The 21,992-nt window shown below is 42.2% G+C and overlaps 1 protein-coding gene across 5 annotated transcripts in view; it reads right to left on the bottom strand.

The window, feature by feature from the left end:
* OGDHL (oxoglutarate dehydrogenase L) overlaps positions 1 to 21,992 on the bottom strand; it is a 68,399-nt gene that overhangs the window by 46,186 nt on the left and 221 nt on the right. Inside the window, exons 1-5 of one of the 5 annotated variants that reach the window (XM_083614624.1) lie at positions 21,933 to 21,951; positions 12,168 to 12,399; positions 5,915 to 6,106; positions 1,598 to 1,700; positions 833 to 948 (exon numbers count right to left, since the gene is read on the bottom strand). In XM_083614624.1, the coding sequence (XP_083470750.1) occupies positions 833 to 948; positions 1,598 to 1,700; positions 5,915 to 6,106; positions 12,168 to 12,374 (618 nt within the window). In that variant the 5' untranslated portion in view covers positions 12,375 to 12,399; positions 21,933 to 21,951. Of the gene's footprint in view, positions 1 to 832; positions 949 to 1,597; positions 1,701 to 5,914; positions 6,107 to 12,167; positions 12,400 to 13,713; positions 13,835 to 15,326; positions 15,403 to 21,775; positions 21,902 to 21,932; positions 21,952 to 21,992 lie in introns of those variants that run through there. The other 4 variants (XM_083614620.1, XM_083614623.1, XM_083614621.1 and 1 more) reach the window with 4 other exon arrangements.

Genomic DNA, 21,992 nt, shown 5'->3' with positions numbered 1-21,992 from the left:
AAAGGTACTTTTCTTTCCACCCAAGGAACTAGCTCCTCATAAGGGCTAGTACAGATGCAGGAGTACACAAGCCCATGACATAAACCAGTCAGCATTTGGAAACTATTATGTTTTCACAAGCCTTCCTGGTAGAAATCAATTAAATACTTCTAGACATCCCCCCAAAATAACAGAATTTACATAAGGAATACACATATATGCACTACACAAAGGAACCATAATGGACCATATACTTTGGCTATGAGGCTCCAGATTTAATCCTAGCTACCTTTTACTAAAGTCCCTTAAAACAGAAATGGCGCAAGGCACTCTTACTTGGAAAACTGGATTAAGAATCTATTAACAAAACTGGGCCAAACAGATCTACCTCTTCTGCATTCCACAATTTGGTAATGAGCAACAACTCAACTGTGGCCAATGCCACGTCTTAAAAGTCCTCCCCGCCCCCAAGGTGAAGGCCTACATTAGCAACTGGTCCAAGAAATGATCAGACCAGAGCCACTCACCTGGTTACTAATACCTCCTCAAACTTAGGCAAGTCTTCAAGTCTATACTTAAATGATACCACCTGCTGCATGACATCCTCAGATTCTGTTGGCATGTCATTGATTTTTATTTCTAGTTGGAAGCACTTCTTACACTGTAACAGGGCACTCCACATACAACTTTTCCCTTGCAATGTTCATCTGAAGCATTTGGAAGATTAAATAATGTTAATCTTTTTTCCCCCAGCATGCTGTATTTTATATAACTCCAAGGAATGAAGATTTATAACTGGACAACTGAACTCTCTTTAGGAGGAATCAATGATACAGGATGTCATTGTACTTACCTCCAACCGTTTGATGATCTCTCGTAAGGAAAGCATGGTCTCATTTCCTCCAATGAAGGTGGTTGTGGGCAACTGGAACACTTTGTCCAAGTCAGATTCATATAAGCCATAAAACCCTATGGTATACACATTATTAGTGAGAAGGCAGGAACAAAAGTTCAAAACTCAAACATTGACTCTACAGAGCCACACATACCTCATTAATTTGGTAGCCTTAAGATACCAATAATGCAATTTGGTACATACCTGAAAATATCAGAAACTTTGAGGGCTAAATTTTTCAAGGTATCTTAAAGATGCAAGTTAACAGGAGATGAACCAATGAAGTCAAATAGCCTTGGCATGAACACACAAGCACCTTGTTGTTTCTTTGCCTACTCTTTTCCAGTGTTTCATCCTTATTTTCATGCCCATTTTTATTAACCTATCAGCATTTAGGAGCCAGGCATTTGTTTTGCAACGTCTCTTAAAATTCATGCCAAGTTCTTGCAAATAATCATTTTTAAAACTATGTCCACCACTTGTGCTTTTATAATGAGAATGAAAATGCCATTTTCACATCTTCCTCGTATATGTAACAATTTAACATAAATTAATACATAAAGTTAGAGGACTCTCTCATTAAAGATGAGTTGCTTGCTCCGCTGCAAACAGGAGTGACTATTCAGTTTTGAAGTGCTCACCTGACTGCCTGTTGCACCTAAAACATGAGACATGCTCCTCACCATGGATATTAATTTACTGCCAAGGAGTTAAAATTCTCACCTAGTTTATCTATAGTAGTGATTAAATCTGAGGGGATGAATGAATCCAAGTCGGCATCTAAGATTCCTAAGGGATCCAACTGAGCCACATGGTGTCCACGGATCTGCATAGGTTGAAGTGGGTTAGAAAGGCGGTAGGAAAGGGAAAGAAGAAAACATTGTAGTAATAAGGTGACTCAAAAGAGAGAGCTCACCAATTTTGTGCCCTCCCACAGCTCACCCATAGAATCATTTTCTAGTCAGTTCCGGGTTGCGGAAATGGTCATGCACATATTGAACAAGCGTAAAACGGTTGTTGTCTGTATGCTAAATGAATATACATTCAATGCATATGATTTTCCTAGAAGAAAGTTATCATCCCCTCATCACCCTGCTTAAAAAAACATAGGTCGTAACATGCCTTAAAGAATGCTCAAACTGTGGACAGCACATCTACAGTGGCATTAGAAGTTCAGCATTGTTTGAGATCCTTAAACAATTACACTCAAGTAATTCCGGTCTAAACGCGGGTGGCACTGTGGTCTAAACCACAGAGCCTAGGCCTTGCCGATCAGAAGGTCAGCAGTTCGAATCCCCGCGACGGAGTGAGCTCCCGTTTTTTGGTCCCTTCTCCTGCCAACCTAGCAGTTCAAAAGCACGTCAAAGTGCAAGTAGATAAATAGGTACCGCTGTGGCGGGAAGGTAAACGGCGTTTCCTTGCACTGCTCTGATTTGCCAGAAGCGGCTTAGTCATGCTGGCCACATGACCCGGAAGCTGTCTGCAGACAAACGCCAGCTCCCTCGGCCTATAGAGTGAGATGAGCGCACAACCCCAGAGTCATTCGTGACTGGACCTAAAAGTCACGGGTCCCTTTACCTTTACCTAATTCTGGTCAAGTCAGTGAGGGTGCTTATAATTAAGGACTTCAGACAGGATGTGGCCTTTTCAAACACATGACTGTACTCATTAAGCAACTGCTTAAGTTGAGAAACACAACAGCTGCTGTTATTGGATAGCAGTTTTCAAACTATGCTTTGGGTACCTTGTGGTACCTTGACAAACTTCCCTTATTGAAATGGTTAATGATGATGATTTTAATTAAAAATGAAGTAAAATAGCTACAAACAAATCCAGTAAAACAGAGATGAATGATTGTGATGAGTAAACATTATGAAATGGTTGATTATGATAAGCAAACTTCCCTAGAAGACTGTCTGTCCACAGCTACTTATCTCCTTCCACAATTATTCATGCAACCTTATCTGTGAAGGGAGCATGGGGGCACACATGTCAACTTTAGCCCTGACCACCCCACTTTAAGGAGGAATGGATGGAGGGGAATGTTAACGCATGTTTGGCTGAACATGCTTAGAGCTTTTCCTGAAATTGGGACCCCTGTATGGTCCCAGTCAAGAGGAGGACTGCAACCACATTCAGCTGAACGCATTCACAATCCCACTCCAGAGTCCAAGCCTCTTCCATGGACAGAATTTAGGAACACTTGAATAGGACTAAGTCACAGTTGCAAGTCAAAACAAAAATTTTTTTTTCCTTCCAGTAGCACCTTAAAGACCAACTAAGTTAGTTCTTGGTGTGAGCTTTCGTGTGCATGCACACTTCTTCAGATATAGTTTTTCTCCAAATAAGCTTCTGTTCAAGAATTTATAGCTCACTGATAGTCCCTGAAAACTGCAGCAACATAACAAGATTCCTTCAGGGCTGCAAGCAAGCTTGCTCAGGTTTGTTCAGGTGACTTGGTGAGACTCTCTCATATGTGTGTGTGTATTCTTCAGCTACTCATTACTTATATGCTATAACAGAGAGATCAGCTGGAACCCTTTACATCTTTTGAATCAAGCACTCATTTTTCAAAATAATTTTTCACTAAAAAAGGGGGGAAATTGACATTCAAGCCACTTATGTACTGAACCAGCTAAGAGAAATGCACACACAGGGAGACTTCCTTGTATAGTAGGCTGGTTAGGTATATGCATCATCTGCTGGATCAGGAACCACAGGCATAAATCTGATGTGCATCTAAGTGTGGGTGCCATCTATTCATGCTACACTGCTTTTCAGTTGGATGAGCACCCAATCCCCATCTGCCAGCACTGGCCACACTTCTTTAAAATAACAGCTAGATTTGGATTGGGATATTATGATTATTTTTTATCAAGCTGTGCAAAGGTGTATGGCAGGGGGAGTATTGCATTTGACCAGTAAGGTGGGATGATTTTTTTTTACTTACTGTTATGTTTTCCCCACTGAAGCACTTGAATTTTTAGAAATGAATACAATACCAGTAAAAGTAAAATAAATAAAAGTTGCAAATAATTGTTCAGATGATGATCCCTACGAAGCACATATATTTATGTGCATAGTTCTTTGGCAAAGGTATTTCTGTTTTATGATAAATTTTAATTCATTTTATACTTTTTGTATATACTGCTTAGAAACTACCATAATTAAGCCGTATATTCAGCAATTAAGCAGCAGTTAAGCAGGCAGATTTGCTGCAAGAAGATGCCATGACAGGCACTAGCTTGAATGGCTTTAAAAGAGCACGCAAGACATGAATAGAGAATAAGTCCAACAATTATAACAGCCATGATGGCTACAGACAATCCTCTCTGTATGCCTCTGAATACCATTTGAAGGGTGGAACAACAGGGAGGAGCTGTTGCCTTCAGGCCCTGGTTGTGGGATTTGGACAAGAATTTGGTTGACTTCTGTATGAAACAATATGTGGCAAGGGTGCCAACTTGAATAAAATATTGGGGGGAGAAAGGTAAAGGTACCCCTGACCGTTAGGTCCAGTTGCAAACGACTCTGAGGTTGCGCGCTCATCTCGCTCTATCGGCCAAGGGAGCCGGCATTTGTCTGCAGACAGCTTCCAGGTCATGTGACCAGCATGACTAAACTGCTTCTGGCGAACCAGAGCAGTGTATGGAAATGCCGTTTACCTTCCCACCGGAACAGTACCTATTTATCTACTTGCACTTTGACGTGCTTTCGGACTGCTAGGTGGGCAGGAGCTGTGACTGAACAACGGTAGCTCACCCTGTCACGGGGATTCGAACCACCAACCTTCTGATCGGCAAGCCCAAGAGGCTCAGTGGTTCAGACCACAGCGCCACCCGCGTCCCTTCTTTGGGGGGGGGAATGGTAAGCATAACTGATCACATGATGCGGTGCACGTACACCTTTGAATGGCAATGTTCATCAACTTGGGGGGTGCCCCCCTCAAATATTTTATTGGGGAGGCTGAAGGGACCTTGGCCCCTAGGAGTTAGCTCCCATGGCACGTGTCATTAAATGGACCTTTGATCCAATTCAGCAGGGCTCTTCTTACTTAAGGCCAATTGTTGGAAACATTTATTTTTAAAAATTCGGAATTGCAGTCAAAGTAGCACTTAGGGGATAAATCCACCAGTGCAAGCATTTCTGCTTGCCCAACAGAACTATATCCCCTCTACTCCCCCACCATGCACTGTTCTGGGAATTCTCTGAATTCTCGAGAACAGGTTTGGGGGATGGGGTAGGGGAGTCCTGCTGCACAAGTAGGGATCGTTGCACAACAATTTAGGCAAATACAGTCCTTAATTCTCAGTACTAGGCAGAAACAGACAGCATAAAGTAAGCATGCAGTAAAAATCTCCCACAAATATTTGCCACAGACCTTTTATTTATTTTTTTAATCGGCTTTTGTCTTGACTAATTGCGAAGTCCAAGGGGGAAAAATAAAGACAGAAGAAACAATAATTCTGCATATAGTACAACATTTCAATGATCTTCTGCTAATTCATCTTTTTAATAAATGGCGATTCTCCTATGACAGAATGCAAGTCATTTGTTTTGGCTGTATTTTGTAACAAAAAGGCCTTCTGCATATCAAAAACCTCCAATTAATACACACAGTGACAGTACGTGTGTATAAAGCAAAGTTAGAGGGAGTTATTGCACCACGCTAATTTATCACTCAGAGAGCAATATGCAACAGCCGCGAAAACAGTTCAATTTTTTAAAAAATTAGTCAGGGGGTCCCGTGCAAATCACTTGTCTGACAATATTCTGGTTGCTTTTCAGATTAGCATTGACAAGGAATCTATAAGAATAGAAATTTAAGGGGATTCACAAACCAAAAATGTTTCATTTGGGGGAGGATGTGGATGATGCAAAATATTGCATGCATGAACAGCTCTGAGTCCAGAATAAAGTGTTGTGTGGAAATGCCCTTAAACACCTATGAAGAAGGGGCTCCTTAGCTGCGTATTATTTACAAAATGTTGTTATAAGTAAACACCCTCAGCTGCTGCAGGCCAATTTCTGTACACTGACCTGATAAGCTCGGATCAGTGACTGCACAGCCAGATGATCCTCGACTAGTTTCTCAGCTTTCGCAGGTGACTTTGTCAGTCCATGGCTTTGGACAAGTGATGTTTTGCTTCCTGAAAGGTCCGGTAAAGGAGTTTGAAAGGCTTGTCCAGGAAGGGCTCCAGCAGTAGCATTTCGGAAAAATAAATCCCATGACTAGACGGGGGGGGGGGGGGGGAGAGAGAGGAAGAAGCGGGGGAAACAGGAAATAGAAAGCTATTATAGCCCTAAGAAGCTTGAAAAGAAAGCAATACAGGTGATAAATTCAATCCCTTCATTTCCTTGTCCCTAATTCTATTTGCTATTCCTCTCTATTATCTAGCTCTTAAACCAATATTTCACTACTATCCCCACTCAAAGTACAGTGGTACCTCAGGTTAAGTACTTAATTCGTTCCGGAGGTCCGTTCTTAACCTGAAACTGTTCTTAACCTGAAGCACCACTTTAGCTAATGGGGCCTCCTGCTGCCACTGCGCCACCAGAGCACTATTTCTGTTCTCATCCTGAAGCAAAGTTCTTAACCTGAAGCACTATTTCTGGGTTAGCGGAGTCTGTAACCTGAAGCGTATGTAACCTGAAGCGTATGTAACCTGAGGTACCACTGTACTACGGGGCTCCTCTTTGTAGCTGCCTGGAGCCCTGCAAGAGCATTCTTCTTAGGGATTAGTGATACACTGCAACATTTTGTTGTAGGTCTCAGTGATAAGACAAAAATAGTTCAAAGGTAAGTCTTAGGTAGCAAGATGGCTTACAAGATCCTTTTTTCAGACCTGGGGCAAACAACTACTGATTTAAACAAGTCAGTATACTAATAAAATTTGGGGAGAGGGACTGGGCTGTCAGAAAGCTCCTGAAATCATGGACCATAAGGAACACAATCTACTCATCTGTATTGTCCTATATTTTGTAAATGCCCCCAACATTTGTGCAATGTGCTTAAAGTGCTGCTGCCTGAGTGCTGGAAGAAAGACCTGCTCCCTGCTGCCAGGCCCATTTCTACCTGACCTAGAGGGAGGGGCTCAGACTCACCTTGAACAGCTAAAAGAGGCTCCTGGGAGGCCGGAGGGACATTGCTGGAACAACTCCTAGGGTTGGGGCAACCGGCTAAAACGTTTTAAAAGGTTCTAATTTTGGCTCCTCTGTTTCATTTTTGTCAGGTTGGTGTTGGTTAAATGTTTAGTTGGGGTTGGTGGTTACTTTAATTTGGGTATAACTGTAAACTGTTTGTTATTATTGTTATTGGTTTTTATTGATTTATTGGTTTGTTTGTTGCTTGTATAGGATATCTTGTTTTTTAATGTTTGATGTTTTGTTGTTTTCATATGTTGTAACCTGCCCAGAGATGCTGAGGAAACCCAGCCAGATGGGTGGGATACACATTATTATTATTATTATTATTATTATTATTATTATTAAAGCGAGCAAGAAGAAACAGCATATGAAGGTCACATCATACATTCATTTTAAGTGAGAAAGCTGGCCAGGAAGGGTGGGAAGTGGGCAGATTATTTTTTTCACTGTACCAATTTTAGGCCGGCACAGCAAAGCCCCCTTTCGAGGTGCTGGCCCAGTTTAAGATCCAGTAGATCCATGTTTGGCTCAGCTCTGGCTTTTTCCAAACCGCTAACACCCCATATTTAGGCCCTCTATGGGCCGTAGAACACTGTTGGGGGTAGTGATTCCTCCACTGTTACTGCGGCTGCAGCAGTGGTCTCTAGCGGTGGAACACCACCACCAGTGCAGGCCAGCAGACAAGGACATCTGCTGAATCTTCATCCCCTCCAACAGTGCAGATTGGGATTAGGACTGAAGCCTAAACCCAGAATACAACTGTTTATAAAATCCAGTGTTAAGAATGGCTCCCCTGAAAAGCTGCTTTCGTGTATTTCAGTTATTTTTTCTTACTGCCCAGTGGTGATGACTAAAACACTGCAATGTTAGCTGTCTGGTTTTTAACCATTATTACTGTTGAGTGTTAGGTCTAATAACTTGGATTTTTTTTTTTTTACAAAAAACCCCACCACTCATCTCCAAGCAAACAATATCAAGGAAGTCATTACGTTCTCATGGTAGACTGGTTGAATACAGGAAAACATGGCAACTGTTGTGTATTCAATAGACAACCAAGCAGTTTTTTTCAATTAATCTTGTGATAGCAATAGCTGAGCCTTGTCAAGTCTCTTCTTTATGATCTATGGCCCTGACACCATTCTATGAGCAGAAATAATGACACCTTTCTCGGGGCTTGTATCATTTCATTCCTAGAGTCATTTCAGATGCTACTTTGCACTAGTGGAGCAAAGGATTAGTAGGGACAAGAGAGGAAAGAGCAAAGAGCACTGTAAGAAAAGCTAACCCAAAAGATCAGTTGGGGAAAAGGTAGTTCTAGAAAATGCTTTCTAGGTTACAGCCCAATCCGAAATCTGTTTACTCAGATGTTACTCCCACGGGCACCTATTTCCTGGTACAGTGCTTAGGACTGCAGTCCTTTTAGTAGGTGTGAGAGATTTTATTTGCCTGTTGCCCAATGGCCATTATGAAACACGGGAACAGTAGAAGTACCTACAATACCAAATTGGTAGCAAATCTAAACTCCTGCTAGGGAAGCAGGGAGAAAACCTAGCACTAATATATAACACTAAAAATTACCAAAAACAAACTGAGATTAACATCAAAATACTATGCGGATGGTCTTTGCAGTTCGGGGTATAGAATTTTAGAAAACTGCAGTGAATTTTTCAATCTACTGCTGCAAAAGTGGCAACCTTGTTCGTAATTGTTTTATTGTTGTCTGCCAACAGATCAAAACATACCACACACACACACACACACACATATATATATATATATATATACACACACACACACACACTTATATGGCCAACGTAAGCTTTAATTAAAAAAAAAATACAATCAAAGCTTACATTAGCCACTCTGGAAGACATACAGAGAGTAGAATACAAATAATCTAAATAAAGTGAGGTCTAGCTCAAACATGAGGGACATAATTGGACAAAATTGTGCAGGGTTCCACACACTTGTCATTTTGTTTAAACTGGAGTGTTACACTTACGTGTGCAACTAGGACTCTATGGGCTGGGTATGCGAACACTGCATTTATTAGGTGTAGGTGCACCATTCAAATGAGCATATTGTGGAGCAGGATTGTTTTTTGTCAGGCATCAGGCTTGAACATGCCTTTCTCTGAACTGAACAGGACTGACTTCCATGTATGTTTTCACAGGCTGGAGCTATAGCTTTGGACTGTAGTAGAAAATGCAGTTACATGCTAGTATGCAAATGCTAGTAGAAAAAAAAATACAGTCAAAAATCATGTTTGACAAGTCATTTGCTAACTGATTCAGCTGTATTTGTGTGATGCTTTGACCTATTGTTTTTAAACGAGCCTTAGCACTGCCAGGCTCTTCATTACATGGGTTTACTCTTACAGTGGTACCTCGGGTTACATACGCTTCAGGTTACATATGCTTCAGGTTACAGACTCCGCTAACCCAGAAATAGTACCTCGCGTTAAGAACTTTGCTTCAGGATGAGAACAGAAATCGTGCTCCAGCGGCAGCAGGAGGCCCCATTAGCTAAAGTGATGCTTCAGGTTAAGAACAGTTTCAGGTTAAGTACGGACCTCCAGAACGAATTAAGTGCTTAACCCGAGGTACCACTGTACTTGGCTTCAATATACAAAGTTCCTCTAACCAGGTTTATTGATACTTTTAATAAATCCAGTAACCTGGGCAAGGTGACAGAAAGTTACTCAACCTTAAAGCTCCTAGTGATTACAAGCCTTGCTTCTGACAACTTTTAATGAAGTCTTTTCAGTTCTATACCATGCTTTTTATATCCATTTATCTCCACTGACGTTCATCCCTTAGCTTTATTAGCCCAAGCCATTTATTTTTGTCCTGTTAATCACCAGTTACAAAACACCTAGGACGATATCCAAAAGCAAGCCACAGCTTTAAAACACATGTATTCACGCAAGCATAGAAACACACACATGAAGACACACACACACAGAGAGAGAGAGGGAATCAAACACCACAAATTATCACAATAGTTAGCAGTAACTTTTTAAAAAAACAACCCACTATCTTCTGCAATAGTGACACAGGAGGGACTATTGCACCGTCTGGCTTGCAGGCCCACTATCTCTGTCCAGGAGTGACACAAACGTCTGTATCAGTATAATTACTTAAAATATTTCTGAGCTGCCCTTCCTCAAATGATTCCAAGGAGATGTACAAAACTGTGAATAAAACTACTCACATATTTTAACACACTATTTTTATTAAAGTAACAACAAGCAGGATAAGAAACAGACAAAAATAAAACACAATTAAGACCAGGGTAAAGTAGTTCTAACCAAAAGGTCATCTAAAATGCTGGCAGGAATACAAAGGTAAGCTGACACCAGTGTTTTTTTTCAAGGGGTACTCAAGAGTATACAGTACCAGCACCTCTTTTTTTGTTGTTAAAAAGTATGGCACTTACTGTAACAACTTCATGGTGAGTACTGGCACCCATTTTTCTAGGGAAAAAAGCACTGCCTGACACCAAAAAGACTGTAACGTCAGTGCAGAAATGTTTATTTGGAGCACAAAAAAGCCCTATACTTTCTAAATACATAATGAACCTCTGCTGCAGAGGGTACTCAAAGAAAGGCCCCTGCAGAAAATCTTAAGACACAGGACCCAGATGCCCAAGGAAGCACCCCTTCTCATACCTGGCTTCAAGAGAAAGGCACCCGGAGCTTAAAGAAGACTCAAGAGCAAATGAGGAGCAAACACTATTCTTTCATGAAAGGTGTGGCATGAAAAATTCTGGCTATACCAGTGAAAATTCTGGCAGCCATGTTCTGCAGAAACCTGGCAATCCATTCCCAGTTGACTTAGATCCCTAAGTGAAGGTTATGCTATGCCAGAGGTCAGCAGGGCTTACAGGACATGGGCCGGATCACTCCCACGGAGATCCTCCGTGGGCCGGGCCGGCGCAGTGCGACGCCGGAAATCGTGTCTGCGCATGTCTGTGATGCCGGAAATCGCTTCTGCACAGGCACGATTTTCGGCATCTGGGCATGCGCAGAAGCAATTTCCGGCACTGCGGACACACAGAGACATGATTTCTGGCGTCTGGGCATGCGCAGAATTGATTTCCGGAGCCACAGAAGAGAGTCCCCGCGCCATGCTGCACTGGTTTAGCGCAGTGGGTGGGGACTCGCCCAGCGGGTGGCTTGGTTCAGGGGTGGCTCGTGGGCTGGCTAAACAGCCTCCGTGGGCCACAGGTTGGGGACCCCTGTGCTATGCTATGGCCTCCCATAACCCCGCATGGAGGAGAGGGAAATGGCGGCAGAAATGAACCCATTCCATGATGGCTTCCTGCCTGCCTGCCAGGGCACTGAACTGAAAAGACAGTTCTGAGGGTGCTCAAGTGGCCTATCTGGCCTGCAGGATGAACTCCTGCCTATCACCAATTGTTGCTGCTGCTGCTGCTGCTGCTAAATAATATTAATAAAGATGATATTATGAATATCCACAACAGAATATTGTTCACAACAGAAAAATACAAAATGAGAATACAAAATACATAATAAAACAAAAACAAAACAAGACCTCCCCTCCCACAAACACATTTTAAAAGCCAGAGCTGAACGCCTGGCTGAAGAGAAACATTTTCATCTGGCACCTAGAGATATATTGAAGGCACCAGGTGAGACTCCCTGGGGAGGGCATTCCACAAATGCCCCACTTGTGGCACACAAAGAAGGGCCTCAGATAATGACTGCAGGGTCTGGGGCGGTTTATATGGGGAGATCCTTGAGATATTGCAGTCCTGAGCCTACCATGCACTTTCCCCCTCCATTTGCTCTTGTAAGGAGAATAATATATTTGTGAGCACTACTTTTGAGTGCTTTCAAAAGCTGTCTATGTGACTACTTGGAATGAATGGTTGCAAGAACCCAATTTATTTCAGGCAAATTCACATATGTTCACCAATAAAAAATAAATGCTCCAATTCTAAATATAAAAGAGAGCATGGTGGGCTTTACTTCTGAGCAGACAAGGAATGCACAGAGGGCTAAAACAGGAAAGGGAATTTTGCTCAGGGAAGCTAGGCTCAAACCACAATGTGTATCAAACTTCAGATTTCTAGCTGTGGAAATGTCCTAGTAAATTATATATATATACATATATAGCATTACCTTATGCACACTTTTTGGATTGTCAAGCCAAGCATAATACATTTCCTCAACGTAATTTGAATTACTTCCACTCAAGAATGGTTCTGTGGCTCCCGGTGAAACATAACTCCGACTTGGCAGAAATTCTTTTTTGTTTACATTTTTCTTCATCAACGAACAAATGCCACGATGTTTCAGGGTAGCAGCGATCAGCCGCAAATGACTCATTTTTGTGTATTTCGTAGATGATTTTCTACTGAGAGAAAATGGTAAAAAGGAATTAGAAAAGCAGCCAACACTTAATGGGTATCTTGGAATTAAAGGCTTTCCTTTTTAATAGAGCATCTACTTAGAAACAGAATCTTGTCCTAGATTACAGAAATCCAATTCCTAAGAAATACTTAACGGTGAAAGCCATTGATTTTAACAAGAATTATTAGCACACAGCTTCCTGCAGGGCCAGAAGCTACACTTGAAATCTAATTCGGCAACATTAGTGTTTCAAGAAGACAGCGTTGTCATTGCTTCTGCTTAATCCCTAGTTGATCCCCAATAATTATTACAATAACACACTCTTACATCACTATCTAACCATGTACAGTGATGCTATCGCTGTGATTATTTGGGCTGATAGTTTATTGTTCCTCACCAACAGATTTTTCTATATACATCCCACAATGATCACTTTTACACATGTTGCATAGTCTATCAAGGTAATTTTCAGCTAAATGAGAAATAGATCCTGTGAAATAAAAGAACTCCTGACGTCAGGAATGCTAAAGAAATTACTTCATTCTGATGCGCACTTTATAGAATTATCTGTATTCAAGGGCAGCAGACAGGAAGTCAGTATTTAAAACATCCTGACAATAGCAATGGGCAAGAGATGCTGCGTTAGCTTCCTGGCAGGTGAGCTGCTGTTGCTTAGAGAGAAGGAGGGGGCAAGGAAATGGGGAGACTGGGGCAATACAGATGTTCCAGTGGAGTCAATATGGTACCCTTTGCACTGAACCACCCTCTCTACAACACCATCCCTCTCCCAACTGATAAGCAACAGTGACCCACCTTTCAGGAAGCAAGCAACCAAAACAGCTCCAATCCAGCAAGCAAGCCACTTCTGACTAATGACCAGAACGTCACAGTAATTCTTCATTTTTATAACCTTGTACAGGATTTATTTTTTTTTTGCCAAATGCCATACAGCAGAACATCAATCTGATCACACATACTTTCATTAAGGATATGCATTGGAGTTTACTCACGCACCACGCCGTGCCCCCAAAAAAGGATGTTTCAGGCTGGAAAACTAAGCTAATCAACAAAAGGCATTGCTATACTGTCTCATTTAGATGCTCTTTTTTCAATCCGTCCTTTAAAAATGTCACTTTGCCATTTTTGAGAATACATATGGAAAAAGAAAACAGAACAACAGCAATAACGACTACATCAACCATAATGAAAAACAGTAATGAAAACCTCCTGAGATATTAGGATCACTCCATGGTTGAAAGATTTAATCTCATACAAGTGGCTAGTTAATTCATAAATATGAAAACTCTGTTCTCACCTGCTCATCTTAATAGTCCCTCCTTCCCATTTGCTCTGCCCTTTATCTTCAAACCTCCTTAGTTATCACATATTCTTCCTTCCTGTTTCTGTTCCTCAGTCCACTGATTGTAACATGCATTTTCTTTAGCTACCTTGGTCTTATTTCCCTGTCTAACCCACAAATCTATTCCTGTCCTTACAACCTGTGGGTAGTTTTAATCTTTACATATATAATTTCAAACATTTTACAAACTTTAAACTATCTAGTGACGTCCCTTCTTCTCTTTCTATGATTCATATGACATATCATACTTTTGCTATAACCATTCAAATCAGTTTTCCACTTTTACATCAATCAAACATTGGATACTCTGTTGAATTTATCTTAATGCTGCCAGCGTTTTCAGCTGTGTACAATTATTTTCCATATATTCAATAAATTATCTTCACTCTTCTCTAAATATACGTTCTTCCTGCTCTCGTATTCTGTGTGTTAAACCTGCAAGTTCTACATATTGCAACATCTTAAGAGGCCAATCGTTTTTACAAGGGACCTCGCTCACTTTCTATTTTGGGGCTAATAGACAACAGGCCGCTGCCGTTGCATAAATAAACAAATTTTTCTGGCACCTGGGCATTTCTATCTGGGTTATTCCCAACAAAAGGACTTTTTTGGGAAGGTAAATTTAAACAATTTTTTCATTATAGATCATTTCCCAATATTCTTACCCCTTTCTACATGTCCATCACATATGAAAAAGTTTCCAAAACGTATCTGACAACTGTACAGTGGTACCTCAGGTTAAGTACTTAATTCGTTCCGGAGGTCTGTTCTTAACCTGAAACTGTTCTTAACCTGAAGCACCACTTTAGCTAATGGGGCCTCCTGCTGCCGCCGCGCCGCCAGAGCACGATTTCTGTTCTTATCCTGAAGCAAAGTTCTTAACCTGAAGCACTATTTCTGGGTTAGCAGAGTCTGTAACCTGAAGCGTATGTAACCTGAAGCGTATGTAACCCGAGGTACCACTGTATATCCAAGTTTTCAGAAGGGATGGGGCTGGAGAAGAAGGGAGGAAACTTCCTTCCACTCATTAGTATCCAAACCATAGCATTTTTTAAAAAAATCTTTATGTGTACATAGATAGCCAAAGGCTATTTCACTTGATGAATTAATTTCTGGGGTGATTTAAATACACAATATGAAACAGGACAAGAACAACAAAAACTTTAACTAACTTTATGGATAAATGTAATTTTTGAAAAATAGTTAAAATCTTATTTACAGTGTAACTGTAAAATTAAAAGTTTCCCCCCAAAAGGGAAAACAAAACCATCTTTCTGTGGTTATCAGTCAACTTAAAAATAAAAAAATAAAAATCTCTTGAGACTACAAAGTAATGTCAGTGATTTGTTATAAGAATTCTAAGATCTGAAATATAAAATAAACGTTCATAAATGTACAAGGCAAACACATACATAAGTATATAAACCACGTGTCTGAAATAGCACAGGAGAGCAATCCTGAAGTCATTTTGACTCTCCCAAACCATTTTGACTCTCCCAAATTGACCTCAAATATTTCTCTGCAAGGAGAAAAGAAATGGGAAAGCCTCTCCATTGTATCTTGCTTACCTGTCTTAAGGGCGTATTTGTGTATGAAAAGGGTGAGCCTATCATCTGGTCTCAGGAATTAAAGTATTTACCATCACAAAAAAATGGCCAGGCTGCCCAGGTAAAGCAATCTTTAACAGATATCCTGGCAAACAGGATTTCTGCTGTAGACCGCCTTCTGTGATGTATTTCTGCTGTAGACCACCCCCTTTTGTGATGTATGTATGATGTTTTGAGGGTGGTCTTGAGTTACAGGGTGGGCAATTTCAAAAGTCTATATAAGGGCTTGCTCACCATTGTTCTGGGTTCCTCCTCCCTCCTGCACGTGGTAAGTGAGGACCCTGTTGCAACAGTTTAATAAAGATCAGGCTTACTGGCTGCTTTGCTTCTCAATATTATCTGGTTGGCCTCTGTTATTTTCTCCTACCAATAGGGAACCCACTTAAGGACTCTATATGGGGTCTTGGATACCCCATAAGGGAAAAGGAGCAGGTTTTTTTCTATAACAGTCCCATTTAAACAATAATCCATCTCATGTATGGATTATCCACATGGTCAGACAGTTTTGCTTACTCTCACAAAGCTTAGTATCATAACATTTTTCATTCAACATTATTAATCAATATCTATGAAGGTAAAGGTAAAGGGACCCCTGACCATGAGGTCCAGTCGTGGCCGACTCTGGGGTTGCGGCGCTCATCTCGCTTTATTGGCCGAGGGAGCGGGCGTACAGCTTCCAGGTCATGTGGCCAGCATGACAAAGCCATTTCTGGCAAACCAGAGCAGCGCACAGAAACGCCGTTTACCTTCCCGCCGGAGTGGTACCTATATATCTACTTGCACTTTGACGTGCTTTCAAACTGCTAGGTTGGCAGGAGCTGGGATTGAGCAACGGGAGCTCATCCCGTCACGGGGATTCGAACCGCCAACCTTCAGATCGGCAAGTCCTAGGCTCTGTGGTTTAACCCACAGCGCCACCCGCGTCCCTATCTACACATCTTCAATTAATGGAGATACGAAACAGTAGGTCAGAATGTAAAATGAGAGTCAAATCTGTTTAATCCTCAAATTTGCCACAGTAAATCTAGCCTATTTTTTCCTGGTGTTTATTCTACAGCAGAAACTTGGGCTGCAATTATAGATCCACTTTCTTAGGAGTAAGCCCACTGAGCTCTGAACAGACATACCGTATTTTTCGTCCCATAGGACGCACCTAGTTTTTTTGGGGGGGAAATAAAGGAAAAAATTTTTTCCTTTATTTCCCCCCCAAAAAGCAGGTCGGAGAAACCGAACCAGGTCGAGGAACAGCGGGATGGTGGCGCTGCGCCTCCCTGCTGTCCCCCGAGCTTGTGGGGCTGGCCGATGTCTGCCCAGCGCGAGGGGCGCTCTGATTCAGGGCGCCTTGCCCGCCGGGCGGCAGGCTGTTATCCGCAGCGTGGGGAGCCCTGCAGGGAACTCCTGCAGGGCTCCCCACGCTGCGGATGTATTCCCGAAGCGCCGGGCACTCTGCTTTCAGGGCGCCCGACGCTCCGGGAAGCAGGCTGCTATCCGCAGCCTAGACATCCCTGCAGGAACTCCCGCAGGGCTGCCTAGGCTGCGAATGTCTTCCTGAAGCCTGGAGAGTGAGAGGGGTCGGTGCGCACCGACCCCTCTCGCTCTCCAAGCTTTAGCGAAAGCCTGCATTCGCCCCATAGGACGCACCCAGATTTCCCCTTCCATTTTTGGAGGGGGAAAAGTGCGTCCTATAGGGTGAAAAATATGGTATACAGTGGTACCTTGGGTTAGAGACGCTTCAGGTTACAGACTCAGCTAACCCAGAAATAGTACCTCAGGTTAAGAACTTTGCTTCAGGATGAGAACAGAAATCGTGCGGCGGCGCAGTGGCAGCGGGAGGCCCCATTAGCTAAAGTGGTGCTTCAGGTTAAGAACAGTTTCAGGTTGAGAACAGACGTCCAGAACAAATTAAGTTCTTAACCCGAGGTACAACTGTAAACGACCACACTGCTCTCAGCAACAATGCTCAACAATCTGAGACACACAGCATTATCCCATAAAAAAACCCCAGAAATTCCTAGTTTATTCTGGTTTACTTAAACCACAATGTGAATACATAGCATGCTGGGGTTTGCATCCCATTTGCTCAAGGTTCTGTCCTCTCTTCACATGTGGGTAAAAGAAACCAGAAAACCTGGGGTCTGAATGCAGAATTCTGGTTTCTTGCTCCCAAACAGGCCAGGAATGGAAGTCTGCTCAAGATCAGCACAGGCAAAAGTTGAACCAGTTGTGTTACTCCACCTCAACCCAAAAATTAAACACAAATTTACATCTGGAAACAAATGTTAATTAAACATGGGGTTTATCATAGGTTTAAAAAAATGTATGTTTGTGTGAAAGAGAATTGGATTGCAAAAGAAAAGTGATTTGTATTTATCAAACTGCTGGGGTATAATAAACTAAAGTGGGACAATAAACAGCTGAAGGGCTTTAAAGTATCAGTGCATCTTCTTATGTATATTTATAATACTCCTTGAAACAACTAAATACAGCAATAACCTAGATAACCCCTGCTAAAGACACCATCTGATGGCACAAATGATCCTGTCAATGTCTAACTTACCTCTAACCTCTTGTTCTCAGTCAATTCCCCCCTAAGGAGAAGTTTGCAGCAGACTAATTCTGGTACCAGGTATAATCTTAGGAATGATCTGATTCTTTTTGAACTCAGGTGGAACAATGGAACTACGTATGTCATAGGTCAACAAATTCCCTGGAACAGGTTTCAAAATGTACAAGCCCACATATTTCTGCTGATGGTTAATGCCTCTGGAAAACCTGAATAGATCACATTTTCACCAATAGTCATAACACACCTCAATAGGCTTCACTAAAATTGACCTAAGGTTAAATTCACTAAAATTGGACTCATGGTGAATATTAACTTCTGGTATGATGAAAATCTACGGACCAGACCATCATACATGGAGCTGCCCTATGAATCACACAGCAAATAGGTATAAAATGGATAATGAATTTATTCACGTTATTCCATACGGAGCTTCATCACAAGGTGAAGATCAAGATCAGCGCAGGCAAGAGTTGAACCAGCTGTGTTACTCCACCTCAACTCCAAATCACAATTTCTTATCATTGAGTCCCCCCTAAAACAGATAGATCTGCTGGTAGTACTTATTATTAAACCAAATAAAATAAAATAAATGAAGGGATTCAGAGTGACATAGACCCATGGTATGTTTTAATATCCCAGAATAAGCCATTTATAACTATAAATCCTATGAAAGAATCTTGTGTGGGTCTCCAAAATTTTATCAAAACAGGCGGTGCCAGAGTCCCCAATACCTGTCTCATAAAATATGGATCGAGAGTTAGAGGAAAAACTGGAGAATTTGCTTACAACCTGGTATATATCTTAAACAGAGACCTAAATCACATTGAAAATAGTGAGTTTAATCTTTTTAGAACTGAGACTGGGAAGAGATATTTTAACACAAAAGGCCACAGAGGTGGTATCAAATATCACAAGGAACCTTCCCAATGATGCTATCCTAAGTTTTTGGAAATAAGCTCAAAGAAAACAAGTGATATTTCTTTCAAATAAATCTGTATGGCTAGGGTGAAGCCAATGGGCCAGGGTTGGGGAGCTTCTGTTGCCTTAGTTTAAGGTAATGGTTTGATTCAGATGGGAGGGACACGGGTGGCGCTGTGGGTTAAACCACAGAGCCTAGGACTTGCCGATCAGAAGGTCGGCGGTTCGAATCATTGCAACGGGGTGAGCTCCTGTTGCTCGGTCCCAGCTCCTGCCAACCTAGCAGTTCGAAAGCACGTCAAAGTGCAAGTAGATAAATAGGTACCGCTCTGGCAGGAAGGTAAACGGCGTTTCTGTGCGCTGCTCTGGTTTGCCAGAAGCGGCTTAGTCATGGTGGCCACAAGACCTGGAAGCTGTACACCAGCTCCCTCGGCCAAAAAAGCAAGATGAGCGCCACAACCCCAGAGTCGGCCACAACTGGACCTAATGGTCAGGGGTCCCTTTACCTTTACCTTGATTCAGATATAAAAGAAAGTCATGTTTCCATGCTACACAAACAAGTCTCAGGTTCATAAGCTCCCCAATACTCTCTTATGCACCAAAGGAGAAGAAAACAAACTAAGTACAGTTCCTGATGACAACCAGAACTTGGAAAGTTACAGTTCCCATGGACCAAAGTTAAGTGCCAAACAAGAATAAAAAATGTAGTTTCAGATTCTGGCTCCCCCCCCCCCCACTAATCATGGTCCAAGCAAATCATACCTCCATTTTACCAAAGCTTGAACAAATACCCACATTGGTCTCTACAGCCACAGAAGGCGCTGCAACCTTCCAACAGCTTGACCTCATCCCCAAAGGCACACTCCAACGCGGAACAAACACCACGATGTGCTTAATTTTATGGGGTATCTAGGACCACTACAGCTTACTCATTCAACCTGGTTTTGTGTGACCAAAGTTAAGCTTTTAATGAGTGCAGATTTATTTGTTTTTTAAGTGTTGCTTATAGGCGTACATGTCTATATTTTGTAACTTCTTCCAAGCTCTAGGGAATCCATTCACAAATTTTTCAGTCATGAGGCCAGGTCCTCTTATAGCTCAATAACTGGTTAAAGAACTGGAGGCAGGGGGTAGGAATAAAGGGGCAGCTTTCATAACTAAGGGAACTAAACATTGGGCGCTTCTGGATCATAGAATCACAGAACTGTAGAGCTGGAAGGGATCCTGAGGGTCATCTAGTCCAACCCCCTGCAAAGCAGGAATCTCAACTAAACCATCAAAGCTCTACTTAAAAACCTTCAAGGAAGATGAGTTCACCACCTCCCAAGGGAAATCGTTCCACTGTCAAACAGCTCTTACTGTCAGAAAGTTCCTCCTGATGTTTAATAGGAATCTCCTTTCTCATAACTTGAAGCCATTGGTTCGGCTCCTAGCCTCCAGAGCAAGAGTAATCTTTATAGGAATGATGCTTTTTTACTAGTCATAAAGACTCTGAAATCAGGGTGCAGACATTTCATGGGATACCTAAATTATTGAGGATGATAAGAACCCAAGCAAATGAGGAAGAGTTCCAAAAGGACATTCCTGAATAGGGAAATGTACAACAAAATGGGAAATAAAGTTTGATGGAGCAGCAACTTGTTCAGAATCTGGACTCTCCAGAAGAGATACTGAGGCTGTGCTAATTAGTTCAACAAAAATGCCAACTTGTGTGTGGGCACTGTGAGAAGGGAAATATTGATAGGTGACATCCAATATTGCATAAATGGACTTTTGCTTAAGTGGCATAACTTCCCCTTCTCTTCCACACCACCCCCAGATCTCCAGAAAATCTGAACATTCATGTGCTAGTACTGTATTTGGTATCTGAACAAAGGCAAAGGCGGGATATAAATGTAATAAATAAGACAAGGAGCTTTTAATAATTAAACTGTTTCTGATATCAATTTATGTGAAATCACACAAGTATATACCAAGTAATATTCCCACGTATATTTCTATAACAGATTTGGCAAATATATACTGAAAATCATACTTTAGTCTTTTATTAAGAATATATTAGACATGAGACTGTCTTTCTGATACGCACAGACAAATAATGTGTATATTTTCTTTTGGATTTGCAGGGATTCTTGAAAAACCACCTAATAAATTAACCGTTGCTTCCCTGTTAAACATGTTTAATTATACACCCTCCCCTTTTCACATTTATCACTTTTCTTCTTAGTAATGTGCTGGCGAGTTCACAGAGATATCCGATGAAGCGGAGATGAAACGCAAGGTCCTGAATCGTTCAGCCAGATACACAAGCGGCAGCCAGGTTACGTTAGCTGAAAATTTATGTACCTTTTAAAGCAGAGATGACCCCATCCATTTAGGTTTCATGCCTGGCTGGACCACGTCTACCAAAGTCCATCATCATCAACACTGCCTCCTTACATGCCACCAACCGGTTCGGCCTGCACGGAAGCAGCCCAGCAACCCTAACCTGCACCCATAGAACCCCAGCCCTCAGTGACACAATTAAAACAGCAGTTTGATTGATTGATTTCAAATCCATCTTCCGCTTCCACGTCCGCCCTCCCCGTTGGGTCAAATTGAAGGACACATCTGCCAAGGCAACTAGGCCTTCCCCTCCCAATTATCACTACAGAGGAAAGATGCCTCCAAGTAAATGTTAGGGAACCATCAAGAAGTCCTTTGCTTAGAGACCCCCCCCAAAAAAATTTGCTGATTAAGCAGCTGTGAAAGGGAAGATCATCCCATCCCTCTCCCCCATTCATCCTCATCCAACCCCCTTCCCATTCACCTTCTCTCTCCCTTTCATCCAACCCCCTCAGTTCCCCCTCGCCCCCTTTATTTCTCTTTCCCCCCCCCCACGGATCCCTGCTGCTCTCCCTCCCCCCCCCCCGCTTTCTGCCGTTGCCTTATGATCCTCCTGGCGACCGGCCAAGGCCTGAAGAGGAGGAGGAGGAGGAGGAAGCGGCGTGTGTGAAGCGGGGGGGGGAGGGGATGTCGCTCCGTTACCATAGAAACCCGTGGTTCCTCCTCCTCCATCCCCCCCACCAGAGAAGGGGACAGACCTCGTTTAATTCCCCTCCCCTCCGAACGGAGAAGGGGGGGAGCGCAGAAAGAGAGAGGGA

Source organism: Podarcis filfolensis, assembly GCF_964270895.1.
Source record: "Podarcis filfolensis genome assembly, chromosome: 5".
NCBI classification, from domain to species: domain Eukaryota; kingdom Metazoa; phylum Chordata; class Lepidosauria; order Squamata; family Lacertidae; genus Podarcis; species Podarcis filfolensis.
The sequence above is the reverse complement of the archived record's forward strand: the minus strand, read 5'-3'. Positions and strand labels throughout refer to the sequence as shown.